The sequence below is a fragment of the Pangasianodon hypophthalmus genome, chromosome 15 (genome assembly GCF_027358585.1).
Source record: "Pangasianodon hypophthalmus isolate fPanHyp1 chromosome 15, fPanHyp1.pri, whole genome shotgun sequence".
In the NCBI taxonomy this organism is placed as follows: domain Eukaryota; kingdom Metazoa; phylum Chordata; class Actinopteri; order Siluriformes; family Pangasiidae; genus Pangasianodon; species Pangasianodon hypophthalmus.
In genome coordinates, this window is record NC_069724.1 from 15,169,365 (window position 1) to 15,185,054 (window position 15,690).

Sequence of the window (15,690 nt, forward strand, 5' to 3'; positions counted from 1 at the left end):
AACTAGATTAAAGCAATTCTCCAGTAATCGGAAATGTGTGGTTGCAGTTGTTGCAGCTAAAAGTGGCACAACATTTTCATATGGGTGATAGGTGTTGCATAATCTTTTTCCTTCAATAAATTAAATGATCATTTAAAAACTGCATAAGTTCTCCTTGCCTTATATTACATTTTGTATGAGGATCTGAAACCATTTAGTTTGACAAATATGCAAAAACAGAAGAAATCAGGAGTGGGAAGATTCCTTCTTATAAGTGGTCCAAGCACTTACTGGTGAGACCCTATTTTTTATTAGGTTACAGTGCCTTGCATAAGTATTCATCTTCCTTGAACTTTTTTCAACATTTTATAGTGTTACATCTAGTCGTCAACAATTAATTAGGCCAAACATGGCCGATTAATAAAAGTAAATAAAAGTGCTCAAGCTCGCCCTTTTGTCTGAAAGTGTACACTGCCTTCAAACACAATGAAATGCTTCAGAGAAAGGACAGGCTTTCTCTCAGAGAACAAATAGCATGGCTGAATTCCTAGTTCTCAAGGAGTTAAACAGTTACTTTAATTAAGACAAACTGTGGCTAATACAGTTAAAAGATACAAGATAGCAACTCAAGGCTGCAGTGGGCTGAATATGGGGGAAACAGGAGTAGTGCAAACAGAGGTGCTCTTTATTCAATTCAGTGCAGTGTAGGTGTGAGGAGCGCAGGGTGGTTGTGCATGTGCGAGACAGAGCCGTCACGGTCGTCCAGGCTTGGGGCTCGACAGGGGTGAGAAGTGGACTGTTATGCAATGGCCAAGTCAATCACCTGACCTGAATCCGATTGAGCATGCATTTCACTTGCTGAAGACAAAACTGAAGGGAAAATGCCCCAAGAACAAGCAGGAACTGAAGACAGTTACAGTAGAGGCCTGGCAGAGCATCACCAGGGATGAAACCCAGCGTCTGGTGATGTCTATGCGTTCCAGACTTCGGGCTGTAATTCACTGCAAAGGATTTGCAACCAAGTATTAAAAAGTGAAAGTTTGATTTATGATTATTATTCTGTCCCATTACTTTTGGTCCCTTAACAAGAGGGAGGCACATATGCAGACTGTTGTAATTCCTACACCATTCACCTGATTTGGATGTAAATACCCTCAAATTAAAGCTGCCAGTCTGCAGTTAAAGCACATCTTGTTCGTTTCATTTGAAATCCATTGTGGTGGTGTATAGAGCCAAAAATGTTAGAATTGTGTCGATGTCCCAATATTTATGGACCTGACTGTAGAAGCAACAGAACCTCTGTTAAAAATAGCCCCTTTCTTAGCATTGGCTATCTTTTATAATCCTTTAAACTAGCAGTTATCATACATTAAAACAATTCAAAAACCTGATCTTGACCCAAAGAAGACCAAATATCAAAAATCCCCTATATCTCTAAGATCCTAGAAAAGGTTGTAGCTAAGCTCATACTTGCATAGGAATCAGATCTCAGTGTGGTTTTCATCACAATATTGTTCTATACTAAAAAAAAAAAAAATTTTTTTTGGAGTTAAGGGAATGACAATTTTCTGGCTTTAGTCTTATTTGTCTGACTATTTGTAAATGTTAATGCTGACTTCTCTATGCAAAAGTAAAGCATAAAGTTCTGTTCTACAACGATCAGCCATAACATTAAAACCACCTGCCTAATATTGTGTAGGTCCCCCTTGTGCCACCAAAACAGCTCTGACCTTTTGAGGCAGGGACTCCACAAGACCTCTGAAGGTGTGCTGTGGTATCTGGCACCAAGACGTTGGCAGCAGATCCTGTAAGTTATGAGGTGGGGCCTCCATGGATCAGACTTGTTTGTCCAGCACCTCCCACAGATGCTCAATCTGATTAAGATTCTGTGGAATTTGGAGGCCAAGTCAAGACCTTGAACTCTGTCACATTCCTCAAACCATTCCTGAACAATTTTTGCAATGTGGCAAAAATGATCCTGCTGAAAAAGGCCACTGCCATTAGGGAATACCGTTGCCATGAAGGGGTGTACTTGGTCTGCAACAATGTTCAGGTAGGTGATACGAGTCAAAGTAACATCCACATGAATGACAGGATCCAAGCTTTCCCAGCAGAACATTGTCCAGAGCATCAAACTGCCTCCGCTGGCTAGCTTTCTTCCCATAGTGCATCCTGGTGCCATCTCTCCCCCAGGTAAGCAACACACATGCACCCGTCCGCCCAAATGATGTAATAGAAAATGTGATTCATTAGACCAGGCCACCTTCTTCTATTGCTCCATGGACCAGTTCTGATGCTCACGTGCCCATTGTAGGCACTTTTGGCAGTGGACAGGGGCCAGCATAGGCACTCTGACCGGTCTGTGGCTATGCAGCCCCATACACAGCAAGCTATGATGCACTGTGTGTTCTGACACCTTTCTATCATAGCCAGCATTAACTTTTTCAGCAATTTGTGCTACAGTAGCTCTTCTGTGGGATCGGACCAGACAGGTTAGCCTTCACTCCCCACATGCATCAGTGGGCCTTGGGCGCCCATTACCCTGTCGCCAGTTCATTGGTTGTCCTTTCTTGGATCACTTCTGGCAGGTACTAAACACTGCATACTGGGGACACCCCACAAGACCTGACATTTTGGAGATACTCTGACCCAGCACAATTTGGCCCTTGTCAAAGTTGCTCAGATCCTTACGCTTGTCCATTTTTCCTTCAAGAACTAACTGTTTACTTGCTGTCTAATATATCCTGCCCCTTGACAGCTGCCATTGTAATGAGATAATCAATGCTGTTCACTTCACGTCAGTGGTTTTAATGTTATGGCTGATTGGTGTAGGCTCACTGCTTTTTTCCCTGTATATGCTAACTCTGCATACAAGAAGACAGACAGCAGAGTACTGAACTTCAGAAACATGTAGAGGATATTAGACACTGGTTGCTACCTCATACTTAACTGTGACAAAACCAGAGTATTTCTCCTTGGGTAGGCAAGTAGAAATAAGATTTCCAATTATGTATTAACTGTTGATCTCCTTTCAGGGGCATCATGTGCAGCAGCCAGAGACCTTGGTGTGAATATATATGCCAGTCTCATTATTACATTATTGGGGAAGCTGTTCTTCAGCTCACTAACACTGCTAGGCTAAGAAAAATAACGTTGTTATAGAATTCATTATTGTAATGAATGACTATAGAATGAGTATTGTAATGCCTCACTCTCTGGATGTTCCAGTGGGTTCCCTTCATTTTGTTAATGTTCAGGACTCAAACACAGTTTTTAGGTATAAGTTGAAAACCTAGTTGCAAAACTTTTTGTTTAGTCAGATATTTTGTAAATACTTCTGGTCTTAAGTAAAACTGCATATCTGGGTGGTACATGGGCACAGAGATTTTTGCTAAACTGTAATGTTCGAAATCTAGATCTGGATTTCTGTAAAGCTACTTTATGACAATGTCTATAGTTAAAAGCACTATACAAATAAAATTAAATTTAATTAAATATTATTTGTATAGCTCCAGGGTCCCCAGTTTGATTATGAGCTTGGATTAATGTCTACGTAGAGTTTCACATGATCTCCCTGTGTTCGCATGTGTCTCCTCCTGGTTCTCTGGTTTTCTCCCACCTCAAACCACATACCAGTGGTTTGACTACTTTAAATTTCCCCTAGGTGTGATTGAGTGCCTGGATCCAAGGTGTATTCCCATCTCCCACAATCCTCCAAGGATAGGCTCTGGAACCACTGCAACCCTGACCAGGATAAATCAGTAACTGGAGATAAATGGATCATGAATGTAATTGAATATTTAGCAGGGCTTATTTAATCATTCGGCTAATTGGGATGGTGCGCCTATTTATAGTTGAGGGGGTGTATTGAATCTTGGTATTATTTGTGTTCGAGTGGTAATAACTATACAAAATAATTAGGTTGAGAGGGTATGTAGACGAGGGGATATTTGTGGTTGAGGCTTTAATAGTGAAAAAGTTAAACACAATGTTTTAACTCTCATCTTAAAAATGTTATGGCTGTCTTAAATGCTGTTGAAATACTGTTGAAATGTAGTACTCTATTATGTAGTACTATACAGTCCCCTCCAAAAATATTGGAAGGCCAATTCTTTTTTTTTTTTTTTTTTTTGCTACAAGCTGAAGACCTTTGGGTTTGAAACCAAAAGGTGAATATGAGATGACAGATTAGAATTTCAGCTTTCATTTCCTGAAATTTACACTCACAGAGCTCTTTATTACGAACACTTGTACACTTAATCATGCATGCAATTACCTAATCAGCCAATCATGTGGCAGCAGTGCAATGCATAAGATCTGGGTCAGCAACATCAGGTAATGATAAATCCACCGGAATGAGAATAAAATGTGATCTCAGTGATTTTGACTGTGGCATGATTGTTGGTGCCACACGAGCTGTTTTGAGTATTTCTATAACTGCTTATCACCTGGGATTTTCAAACACAACAGTCTGTCGAGTTTACTCAGAATGATGCAATAAAGAAAAAACATCCAGTGAGCAGCAGTTCTGCAGATGGAAATGCACTGTTGATGAGAGGTCAACGGAGGATGGCCAGACTGGTTCGAGTTGACATGAATGCCACTGTAACTCAAATAACCATACTTTATAACTGTGGTGAGCAGAAAAGCAACTCAGAATACACAACACATTGAACCTTGAGGAGGACGGACTACAACAGGTCCCACTCCTGTCAGCCAAGAAAAGGAATCTGAGGCTATAATGGGCACAGACTCACAGAAACTGGACAGTTGAAGATTGGAAAACATCACCTGGTCTGAAGAATTTCTGGTCTCAATTTCTGCTGTGACATGCAGATGGTAAGGTCAGATTTTGGCAGCAAAAGCATAAATCCATGGATCCAAACTGCCACGCAACAACAGTAGAGGATGGTGGTGCAATGGTGTGGGGAATTCTTGACACACATTGGGCTCCTTAAAACCAAGCAAGCAATGCCTATGTAAGTATTGTTATAATGGCCACTTTCAACATGATAACGCATCACAATGCACAAGTTCATGGACTCAGTTTGAGGTGACATGACATCAATGGCCTCTCCAGTCACCATCACACTTATCAACATAATTGTACAGATCAAACTATTATTTTATTTTGTATATTTGGACAGTGGAGGCTGAACAGTTAAGGCTCTGATCAGAAGGTCAGAATTCAAGCCCCAGCACTGTCAAGCTGCTGCAGTTGGGCACTTGAGCAAGGCCCTTAACCACATCTGCTCCAGGGGCACCTGCGCTCTGACCCCAGCTTTTCTGCATTTCATTGGCTCTATACTAGTACTCTGCACAATGACAAAGTTGAATCTAATCTAATACTTCCTCATTCCCCTGAAATTAATTCCTGGCTATGCCACTGCGCAGGACCACATGCTTTTTTGTGCATGGCAATTGAGCAGTGACTTCAGGTCACACCACGCTTCTCATTGGACCACACACATGGCTGATCACATTGGTTGAAACTGGTGAGAGCCATGTTGCCCAGTGGGTCACACTGCATGGTCTTGCCCACGCTTTTTAAGACATCGTTGTCCAGGACTGTTCCAGGAAAGTTTTAATGACACACAGCCAGTGTGATCGGCAGGCATCATGCCCTTGACTAATATGTTCCACTTTGTAGAGGTCTGATTTAAAAAACACGCAGTCTATGGCTACAGCTTGATTATATCTTGATGAAGATGACAGACTGATTATTGCCCAATATACTGAACACTATTATGTATATGCTTACAGATGTTCAGTACTTAACAACCAACCTACAATTTACATGGGCACTGAGTACTTCATCTTTTTAGCTTTTTTCTCAAAAAATAAAAATTACCATCAAAAAGCACATTTTCTTTACTAAAAAAATGAAAATAAAATGGCTTAAAGTATTGAAAATAATATAAAAATATCATCTGTGACCACACCTAACAATCATCAAACTAATAAACTACGGTGCCCTCTGAAAGTATTGGAACGGCAAGGCCAATTCTTTTGTTTTTGCTGTACACTGAAGACATTTGGGTTTGAGATCAAAAGATTAATATGAGATGATAGGAAATGAAAGCTGAAATTCTGATCTATTATATAAACAACTTAGCACATGGCACCTTTTGTTTGAACCCATCCATTTGTCCAAGTGAAATATTGGCACATTTGACTGCCAGGTGTTTCTTGTTGCCCAGGTGTGCCCTGTTAGATTGCCTGTTTAAACAATTAATAGCTCTGAATGTCTATTCTTGGTTTTAGCCCTGGGTTTCACCTGTGAAGACTGCATTTGTTGTTAAAAAGGATAAAGCAACATGAAGATTAGAGAGCTGTCTATGGGAGAAAAGCAAGCCATTTTAAAGCTGAGAAAACAGCAATCACAGCCATTCCACAAGCAATGAGCATAGTCAATACAACGATTTGGAATGTCCTGAAAAAGAAACAAACCACTGGTGTACCAACAACCAGACATCAAACAGGTCAGCCAAAGAAAACAGCAGCAGTTGATGACAAACATTGTGAGAGCTGTAAAGAAAAACCCAAAAACAACAGTCAGTGGCATCACCAACAACCTCCACAGGGCAGGGATGAAAGTATCACAATCCACTGTTTGAAGAAGACTTCGAGAGCAGAAATATAGAGGCCATACCACAAGATGCAAACAGTTTATCAGCAGTAAGAATCAGAAGGTCTCATATGAATTCACGAAGAGCTACAGATATGATCCAGAAAAGTTGGTAGATTAGCCTCTACCAAAGTGAAGGAAAGGCCAAGGTGTGGAGAAAGAAAGGAGCTACTCATGATCCAAAACATACAAGCTCACTGGTAAAGCACAGTGGAGGTAGTGTCACGGCTTGGGCTTGCAAGGCCTCTTCTGGAATGGGCTCACTAATCTTTATTGATGATGTAACTCATGATGTTAGCAGCTGAATGAGTTCAGAAGTCTGCAGAAACATTCTATCTGCCAATTTACATAGAAATGCATCCAGTGTAATTGGCAAGAAGTTCATCATGCAGTAAGACAATGACTCAAAACACACTGCCAACACAAAAAATGACTTCATCAGTGGAAAAGGTGGAAGGTTTCAGATTGCCCAAATCAATCACCAGATCTTAACCCAATTGAGCATGTATTGGGTTAAGATCTTATGATTGATTTGGGCAATCTAAAACCTTGCACCTTTTCCACTGATGAAGTCATTTTTTGTGTTTCACACACCTTGACCCTTTTCCAATAGTGGCTATATGATGTTGAGATCCATGTTTTCACACTGAGGGACTCATACACAACTATTACAAAAGGTGCAAACATTCACTGATGCTCAAGAAGGCAACACACTATATTAAGAGCCAGGGGGGTATACACTTTTGACAGACAGACAGATAGATAGATAGATCGATCTGGAGAATGGTTCCCTTGCTCCAGCATACAAACTGAAAGTCCTGAAAGCTCAAAGGGAGAGTCTTAATCCAAAGGGGTGTACTGTATCCAGCGTTTTGATGTAGGATTTCCTGGCATAGAATACACTTGCATAGTCCATGTGTGGTCATACCAGCATTCTGTAGAGATGCAAAAGGGTAGTACAGTCTGCACCTCATCTTATTTTAGATAGTACTTTTATAATGTCCACTGTTTTAAGGCATGTGTTTTTTAGTGATTTCATATGTGGGATGAAAGACAGTTTGCTGTCGAAAGTGAGCCCTAAAAACTTGGTTTCTTATGACCTTAATGGGCTCTCCTTTCATTAAGAGTTCTGGGTCCAAATGTAGAGATCGCAGAAGGCAAAAGTGTATACATACAGTCTTGGTTTTAGAGAATTTAAATCCATTTTTAATTGACCAGCTTCTAATCTTGTTCACGCATATCTGTAGCATATCTCAATTACGTTAATGTTTTTCCCCGTGTAGCTGATTAACATAGAGGCTGCAGAATATGTTGGGTCCAGTGATGTTTGTAATACTGTTGATTTTTATGCTAAAAAAGGGTGACGGACAAGATGCTTCCTTGTGGCAACCCTAGTGCTTGCGTGTGTACAGTTGACAGGGTGTTTCCTATTCAGACACGAATGTAACTGTTAGATAAGAAGTTGGCAATGAAAATGGGCAGGTATCCCCCAAAATCCATTTCATGCAAGTCTTTTAAGATGCTGTATTTCCAGGTTATATCGTAGAGTTTTTAACGTTGAGAAAAACAGCTACAGTGTGCTCTTTTTTTGATGAAACCTTTCCGTATAATTGTTCCCAGTCTTATAAGGTGATCCAGGGTGCTTTTTCCTTGTCTAAAACCACATTGGTAGGCACAGATCTTACGGTCTGTCTCAAGTATCTACACAAGGCGGTAATTTACCATTCTTTCTATGGTTTTCCAGAGGCAGCTATTCAGAAATATAGGGCGATAATTGTTTGGGTTGGTATGATCTTTGCCTAGTTTGGGTATGGGTATGATTACTGCCTCTTTCCAATGGGATGGTACATCTCCTGACTTCCAGTTGCTGTTAAAGTTGTCCAAGAGGATTGATAACATATTTTGGCTTAAATGCTTTAAAAGCGTAATGAATTTTATCCAGTCCAACGCGCATATCATTAGGGCAGTTTAAGGCTTTTAAGAGTTCCTCCATTGTAAAAGGCTGGTTATATGCTTCCATGTTATCCAAAAAGAAGTTAAAAGAGATTTGTTCCTGTTGTGCCTGTATTATTTGGAACTCAGGGTGGCAGTTCTCCACTGAAGAATTTCTCTCAAATGTCTCTGCTAACATGTCAACAATGTCTTATTTTGTGGTTAATAGAGAGCCTTGATTCTTGATGTGTCGTACTTGGGTTTCGCCTTTCTTGACCTTCATCTTTCAGATCATGTCCAATATTTTCTTTTTTGGTGTTTGTGAAGTTAGACTTCAAATGTATCTTTTCCAGCTCTTTCTCTTCGCTTCATTAATAATTTTGCATGCTTGTGTTCTGCTGATTTTCAATCTGATTGGATTTTCCTTTGTGAGATGTTTGTTAAAAGTCCTTTTGTCTTTTTCCTATCTTCAATAGCTTTTTTGCAATTTTTGTCAAACCATGGGTTAGTTCTGGAACGTGGCTTTGTTGATGTTTTTGGAAGTGATTCTTCTGCTATTTCAATGAGAGTGTCAGTGAAACTCTATTAGATCTTGACTTCCTTTGACCTCCTTGGGTTTGCATATTGAAGTGACTGAAAGGAGTACCAATTGGCTTTCTTTAATAGCTATCTTGGGGTACTTTGTTTGAATTCCACTTCTGTAAACTTTACTATCAGAAGGAAGTGATCACTTCCACATAACTCATCCCATGCTTTCCAAGAGAAATCAAGTAGTATTTCAGGCTCACATTTCGTAAGATCTATAGCAGAGTAAGTTCCATGTCCTGGGTGTAAATAAGTGTAAGAGTAAGCACAACTCATTATTACAAATGAACTCCTAGAAAATTTTCCCCTTTGGATTTGTATGGCTTCCTCTCCATAAATTTGTCCAGGTCATATTGTGCTACAGGGGCATCAGGGGGTAGGTAGAGCACAAGGTAATAGTTTTATGGAGGGTTAAATGCACAGGGACAGTTTGTAGATCTGTGTCTGTTGGGATATGACTGAATTATGTCACTTCTTACCACTATGGATGATCCACCTGATGGGCGTTGTATATTTCGGCTGGGCACATTAAACGTTAGGTAGTTTTTTAAGGAGAAAGGGCTATTTGGAGCCAGATGAGTCTCCTGAAGACAAAAGTCTTTGCTTCTGTATTTACAGTTGGGGTCAAAAGTTCACATACCCCTTGCAAAATCTGAAAAATGTTAATAATTTTTTCTAAAAAATAAGAGGGATAATAAAAATTGCATTTTGTTTTTTATTTAGTACTGCCCTGAATAAGCTATTTCACATAGCAGATATTTACATATAGTCCACAAGACAAAATTATAACTGCATTTACACAAATGAACCAGTTCAAAAGTTTACATATGCTTGATTCTTAATACTGTGTGTTGTTACCTGAATGACCAACAACCGTTTCTATGTTTTGTGATAGTTGTGCATGAGGGTCCTTGTTTGTCCTGAGCAGTTAAACTGCCCACTGTTCTTCAAAAAAATCCTCCAGGTCCTGCACATTCTTTGCTTTTCCAGCATCTACTGCATACTTGACCCCTTTCCAACAGTGGCTATATGATGTTGGAATCCATCTTTTCACACTGAGGACAGTTGAGGGACTTGTACACAACTATTACAAAAGGTGCAAACATTCACTGATGCTCAAGAAGGCAACACGATACATAAGAGCCAGGGGGGTGTAAAATTTTGAACAGGATGATCGGTGTTGTTATTTTGTCTTCTTGGAAACATGTAAATATCTTATATAGCTTCTGAAGGGCAATGCTAAATGAAAAAATCAGATCTTTTAACAAAATAATAATTTACTTAATGTATCGTGTTGCCTTCTTGAACATCAGTGAAGATGGGCTTATTTTTACAGCCAGCAGAGCCATATCCAAATTTTTGGCAGTTTGGGATGAAGATACTGCCTGGTACACTCAATTGAATTCTCTCTGGTGGTTGAGGTTATTGAATGTTAGAATATAAGTGCCTGTTTTGATTACTTGATCCTCTTTTTTGATGAGGATTCTTTTTACATTTGTTACACCTTGTTGTGTCAATTCAGTTGCTATTTCAACCACATCCATATCTTGGAGTTCTCTGGTTCAAATTACTCCTTTACTGCTGTTTAGCGATGGATGGTGATAGGCCTTAATAGGATCAGCACACATCAGATTATCAGCATGGATTTTCCTGAATCACTCCACCAGGATATGTCCAGTCCTTAAATTTTTTTCACATCTTTCACTGTGCCTGCTATACCCAAGATGTCTTCTTGCATTTTAGAAATAGCTTATTCAGGGCAGTACTAAATAAAAAGTAAAATGCATCCTGCAATCCTGTGTTTGTGGAGACAGTGAACAGCCCCAAGTGCCTTGCTATGCGCATCACAGAGGACCACTGAATATCACTGTCTGGTATGGGAAAATACCAGACAGCCAAGAACATCACACTTTCTTGTTCTATCTAATACAATACAATACATTATTCTTTCTTTTTCACGGACATTTAACATAAATGCTTCATCTGCAAAGCTACCTGCATAGTGAATGCCACCTCTGACAATTTTTACCAACTGGTATCCCCCTGTCATCTGGTAGAATGCACCAAGCCACCTGGGTCATTACTGCCAGACTGCAACAGGTTCTTCCCCAAGGCAGGCAGGTTTCTAAACTCCCCGAGACCCCAAACTCAGCAGGATGTTTAGAAGCCTGCTGGCCTCAGGGAAGAACCTGTTGCAGTGTGAGCAAGGCCTGAACAAATATTATTATTATATATTTATTACAGGCTCAGCTTTCTGTATTATAATGTGCTGCACTGTGTTACTTAATGTCTGAGGTACCATAAGTGTAAACCAGGATGACTAAAAAGTGGCCAAATAATACAGTTAAGCATGTACACTACCAGCAAAAGTTTGGACACACTACATTTAATGTATAGTTCTCATTTTGATAAAGGCTTATTTTTGAAATGTTTCTATTACAAATGTAAATAGTGATGATAATGCCCAAGTGTAAATTTATTTCTGAATGAAACAGGTTTTTAATGAGTAGACTTTTACTTAAAACAAGTAGTTTTTAAAATTCAATTTAAACAAGCAACTAGTTTTCATTTAGAACTTAGGAAGAACAACCAATGCGTGGCCTATTTTGGAACTTTAAGAATAGCTTTTTGAGAAGATGCCAAGAGTGTGCAAAGATTCATCATGTTGACTTTGTTCTTTCTTTGATATTTCAGTGGCCCAATTGGCAAAGTGTTGTAATCAGCAAGAAGTCATCAATACTAAATTGCAATACTAATACTAAACTTTCCCAACAAGCTAAGATGGATGTTTTTGAAAACATCAGAAGCATTTTCCCAAAAATGCCAAGCTTTTCAAGCAGTCAGAAAGCTGCTTCTTGAGAGGGGTGTCTCTTTTGCTTTATGATGCAGTCAGATGGCGAAGTGAAATCCTTCAAGAACACTCAGGACATGGAGACCTTTCTCTCTGGGCTGTCTGCTGACCGACCATCTCCCGGTAAGAAGATGCCAGCTAATTCTATTTAATTAATCTCTGACTTGCCACAGCCTATTAATCATTACTGTGTTCCACACAATGCTGGTATGAGTTTTGCCTGCTTGGTGATTTTGATGCATAAGTCTGAATGACAAACTACTTGCCTGTCACTCTTAACTCCATTATAGAATAATCCAGATTACTATCAGGTTTAAATGGAGGCCTCACAGAGTGGAAGATTAAAGGCATTGGATGATGTTGTTAATAAATTTAATATTCAGCAATGATTAGTTTTGCAGTCAAGGGCTTGGAACTCTATCCAAATAATTTTAGCATTTGGCGAATTTAAAAGCATTTAAAAGACTCCACAGGGCCCCAGTTAAAATGCAAGCATTTCTACAGCATTCTTATGGGCTGTAGCACAGAAAATTATAACAAAATCAAAACTATGTGAGAGGTGGACATTGATGTTTCAGTTAGAGACATAGCTTGGGCTGAAATTTATGAAATTCCTACTCATTACCATGTAATGTAATTCAGCTTGGGAGATGCAGTACAAGATATTGCATAGATTGTAAATAACCTCAGTATTCAGACATGGAATGAATCCAGCTTTTTCCTGTCAATGTAACAAATGTAAAATAACTGAAGGGAATCTTATACATTGTTTACGGAGCCGTTTTACTATACAGGACTTCTGGATAAAATTCATAAGGGAACTATATATAATTTTTGGCTGTTCTTTGAATATTGACCCAAAGTCATATGTAGTAGATATCAGAGAGAAGTTTCCTATGCTCTTTCTTCAACATAGACTTCTAAAACAAATACTTTGGCACAGTGTATGGAGATGTATTCTGTATTATGAAATAAGAAATTACAGATGGCAAAGTAACAACCTAGTCAGCATTCATGATAAATGGAGTCCTAAGACATTCATAACACACAACACCACCAATAAGCTTGTTCAGGTTCATGTTGTGACATCAGGGTTTTCAAAAACATACGGATTTGAAAACTCCATTTTCACCATGTTTTTTTCATGTGGACGGGAGGCCAAAACGCATCAAAAAGCTATGTTTTCAAAAATAGCCCATTTATGGCTATTTTTGAAAACATAGCTTTTTGATGCGTTTGTGGATGGGGCTGTGGACAGGTCCTTAGACTAATGTCAACATTTGCTTTGTGAGAGACTACTCAGTCATGTATATCTTCCTGCGCATGTTTAATAAACTTAAATTATTACCATATTCAGGTATATAGACATTCCAGGGTCAGGAATGGGTAATGCATGTAGAGACTCCAACAATTCCTTCTTTAAACTCTCCTGTAGCAGGCACACAAAAATACACAAGCCAAGTAAACATAAAAATAACAGTAATAACATGATTTTTTCAATTCCTAAAGAAAAGCCTGTAGTAATTTAGTGGTGGCCAAAAGATGAAAATGAACATTGTAATTACGATATATCTGTTACTATAAGCAGGATCCAATTACCCACCACTTAATATCTGACAGTAGGTCTTACTTGGGCATTGGGGTAACATCTGCTACTTTTTTTGTGATTTTATTTCGTTCTGGATCAAGAACCCTCTCTCCAACCCTGAGAAGCTCTCAGCACAATACCACCCAATTGATATGCATGCTTTGCATGCCATTCCATTTCCAAACATTTACTGGATCCATGATCCACAATCTATGATATTTATGAAAATATCAGAGTGTAAGTGGCTAGAAACTCAAATACACAGTTACACAACACCCCAAACACACATACATACAACCCACAGTGACGAAGCTACTCATTCCTGTGACTATGCTTACCTGTCCTTTATTAGTGTAGTTAACCAGCATATTCAGCAGTTTGTAGAAAACTTCAAACCATGGCAGATAACTGTGTGCACAAACCAACAAATCCACACATTTATAACATTGTTAGAACACATCAAACCACAATAGATAACTGAATCTCACCTGAGGAAGCAGCAGCCGCTATGAGCTCCATCTGATAATTGGCAGAAGCCAAAACGCTGCTTACTCTCGACATCAGTCAGGACAAATGTGAAGTTTTGCCCGTCCTGTCTCACTGCCAGACTGAGATGGAGAATGGGTCTAAAGATCTGCATCTAAAGACAGACTTGAGGCAAAAGTATGCATGTGTGCCTAAATGTGTGTTATACCTGTCCATACTGAAAGGGAAACAAAACTTAGGCACAGTCTGCAAAGTTTCCTGAGGGGGAGAGAAAAGAAGAATTTATTTTCTATTGACTATAGAAAACTATTTTCTAGTAGTCTTCGTTGAGTGTCTTAAAAATAGCTGGCAAATACTTGACATTACTAGTATTTTACTTTTATGAAAAAGTCTGAGTGTTCACAAAAGCAACAAAATATACTTTGTCGCTGAACACATGGAATTCTAACTTACATTGCCAGTAGCTCCAATTTAATTTATGAAATTTTCTATAATTGTATGTATGTATGTACGTACAGTGTGTCCATCAAATAATATATGTGTAAATAAGGGAGAACAGAAAATAAGAAAAGCTGTTTTTCCATACATATACCTACTCATTGAGGAGCATGTGTGTTTGTATTCTATTCTAGAAGCTGTCAATGTTAGGGCAAGTCATCAGATGTAGGCAGGCACCAAGCTACACGATACGTAAGTGTGTGGCATGTGCGTGGTGACAGTGAAGGAATGTATGATATAAGAACAAGTGTGCCAGGAAAACAGTTATGCATTACATTTATGCATACCACCATATATACATACATGAGTGCACAAATGTATAAGGCCACACACAGGTGAGTAAAGCATAATAATGATATGCAGACCTGGTCAGTATAGTCCTCAGGGAAAAGCCAACACATCTCTGGCCCTAAAGACACATTAACAATATAAATGAGTGATAACAGATACTATACTAGTACTATGTGTTCTACTACCACTACTACTATTACTAATAAATACTAATGAAATACTAATAATAAATTCATGATTTTATTAGGCATCTTATAATAGTTCTTAGCATTATTTCTCTATAAGTGACTGTAATGGAAAGAGACTGTTATAGATATGTCAAATTTGGCATGCAAGTGCACCTTCCTAATTTCCTAATCAGGATAAAGGTTGAATTATACTGCCACATTTTACATTTCACTACATGGTCCAGGAACTTCTGACAACACAAAATTTTTTTGTTTGTTTGTTTTATTTGACAAAATTTAAAACATAATACAAAAAAGTCCAAAAAGACTATCATACTCATTTCAAAACTGTCGAGGATAAAATACACAAAAAAGCCATCGGCTTATTTCCATTGTGGTCCTCGATATTTAAAAAATGGATGAACAAATCATAAATGGAGTGCAATCAATCTCAAGTTCAGAAACTCACCACACCAACTTCAAAACATCAACTAAAAAACAACCATTTTTTCACTTCCCTTCTAAAAAATACTATCAACTTGTATCTCTTGAATACACCCAGGTAATTTATTCCAAGCAACAGAGCTAGTATATAAAAAATAATTTTTTAGTCAGTGGATTTACTTTCAAAATAACCCTACACAACTTATTTTGAGCAGTCTGCAATTTATTTTTTAATTTCTTT

At 38.6% G+C, this 15,690-nt stretch overlaps 1 protein-coding gene across 11 annotated transcripts in view; it reads right to left on the bottom strand.

Moving 5' to 3' along the window:
* The window catches only part of dennd1a (DENN/MADD domain containing 1A), a 118,821-nt gene that overhangs the window by 53,967 nt on the left and 49,164 nt on the right, over positions 1 to 15,690 (bottom strand). For 10 of the 11 annotated variants that reach the window (XM_053240017.1, XM_026928703.3, XM_026928701.3 and 7 more), the window contains 5 exons: positions 14,913 to 14,956; positions 14,258 to 14,307; positions 14,052 to 14,171; positions 13,902 to 13,971; positions 13,324 to 13,404 (listed from right to left, as the gene is read on the bottom strand). In XM_053240017.1, coding sequence (XP_053095992.1) covers positions 13,324 to 13,404; positions 13,902 to 13,971; positions 14,052 to 14,171; positions 14,258 to 14,307; positions 14,913 to 14,956 — 365 coding nt within the window. Of the gene's footprint in view, positions 1 to 13,323; positions 13,405 to 13,901; positions 13,972 to 14,051; positions 14,172 to 14,257; positions 14,308 to 14,912; positions 14,957 to 15,690 lie in introns of those variants that run through there. The other variant, XM_053240019.1, reaches the window with a different exon arrangement.